The 1,676-nt window shown below is 48.5% G+C and overlaps 1 protein-coding gene across 1 annotated transcript in view; it reads left to right on the top strand.

Annotated features, from left to right (window-relative positions):
* LOC115281964 (keratin, type I cuticular Ha3-II-like) overlaps positions 1–1,676 on the top strand; it is a 15,200-nt gene that overhangs the window by 525 nt on the left and 12,999 nt on the right. The window contains exons 2-4 of the mRNA XM_029927719.1: positions 64–192; positions 294–376; positions 890–1,046. Of these exons, the coding sequence (XP_029783579.1) occupies positions 64–192; positions 294–376; positions 890–1,046 (369 nt within the window). The remainder of the gene's footprint in view (positions 1–63; positions 193–293; positions 377–889; positions 1,047–1,676) is intronic.

Raw genomic sequence — 1,676 nt, 5'->3', positions numbered from 1 at the left:
AATGGCAGTGAGAAGGAGACCATGCAGTTCCTGAACGACCGCCTGGCCAGCTACCTGGAGAAGGTGCGCCAGCTGGAGCGGGAGAATGCTGAGCTGGAGAGCCGCATCCGGGAGTGGTGCCAGCAGCAGGTGCCCTTCGTGTGCCCCAGCTACCAGTCCTACTTCCGGACCATTGAGGAGCTCCAGCAGAAGGTGAGGGAGTGCCATGTGGGGGCACAATAGCAGCTGACTGTCTTTGAACAATAAGACATTCTCAAGTTCAAGTGGCCCTCACAATAGAATTTTGTTTTCAGATTCTGTGTGCCAAGTCTGAGAATGCCAGGCTGGTGGTGCAGATCGACAATGCCAAGTTGGCCTCTGATGACTTCAGAACCAAGTAGGTTGAGACTTTTAGGCTAGGTGACCCTTAAGACCCCTATGGCTCTCTCATGGCCCTGTAGGACTAACATTTCCCGGAAGGGTGGAGGCAGCCATTTCTCCCGTTTGATTTCTCTTCTCAAGCCTGGCTTTATATAAAACCAGTTTCAAACAGAGATCCAGACTCATAGGCTGTGTGCACTTCAGCCTGTATTGGCATCTCTGGAAGACCTTAAATCCCCAAATTCAGAGATTGACATAGACTGTTCTATGGGGATGGTGGCATATTAACCAAGAAAATTGAGAGGAGAATGAGAGACTCCATCTCATGAGTTGTTGTGGGGACCTTCTGGTGTTAGGGTGAATCAGAGGTCTCTCCCATCTATTTCTGCAGAGCTTGAGAGAAACATGGAAGAAAAGAGGCAGAAAACTGTATTAGCTCAAAGAGATGGAGCCCAGTCCATCCACACAAGATACAGAACAGGGAGACCAGCTTTTTTCCTGCCTCATCCTCTCTGATCTGTGTGTGCAGGTATGAGACAGAGCTGAGCTTGAGACAGCTGGTGGAGTCAGACATCAACGGCCTGCGCAGGATCCTGGATGAGCTGACTCTGTGCAAGTCTGACCTGGAGGCCCAGGTGGAGTCCCTGAGGGAGGAGCTGCTGAGCCTCAAGAAGAACCATGAGGAGGTGAGAGGAAAAGGGGGGGAAAAGTAGGTTTCAGATACAAGCCTTTAGCATCAGCAGCCAGGAGGGAAGTGCCATAAGGCTTCTTGGGCTGGGACTCTTCTCTGAAGAACTCAAGGGTCTTCAGAGAATGATGATACTATATCCATAGCATGTAGGGAGGTGAGCTGCTTATTCTCCAGCAGCTGGGTGAGGATTGGGCACGTGTTGGAGATGCTGAGAAAAGGCATCCATTTATTGAGCCCTGCTCTCTACTGCTCACTGTTAGTTTCTAAATTTGCTGGTAGCGATGGAGAGAAAAAAAGAAATAAGATATTTCCCCTCTCTTCAGTGGGCTTCCAGTAGTCTGGGGAAGATGGCCATGTAAAAACAATGATATAATATAGGCAGAGGAAAGAAGTACTATATGAGAAATATGAGTAGCATGTGCAGGGAGTAATCCAGTCTACCTGGAAGGAGGTAGGGAATTTGAGTTCTCAGAGGCATGTCATGGGAAGGAGGAGGATTTCACACTTGGATGTTTCAGTCTTGGAGAAGAGGCTGAGCAAAGACACAGAAGTAGAAGAGCAGGTATATTTGAGTTTGGCACATGGATTGATATGGCTAGATATGCATTACCTATAAGGATGTTAT

This window comes from Suricata suricatta, chromosome 17 (assembly GCF_006229205.1).
Source record: "Suricata suricatta isolate VVHF042 chromosome 17, meerkat_22Aug2017_6uvM2_HiC, whole genome shotgun sequence".
NCBI classification, from domain to species: Eukaryota; Metazoa; Chordata; class Mammalia; order Carnivora; family Herpestidae; genus Suricata; species Suricata suricatta.
The sequence above is the reverse complement of the archived record's forward strand: the minus strand, read 5'-3'. Positions and strand labels throughout refer to the sequence as shown.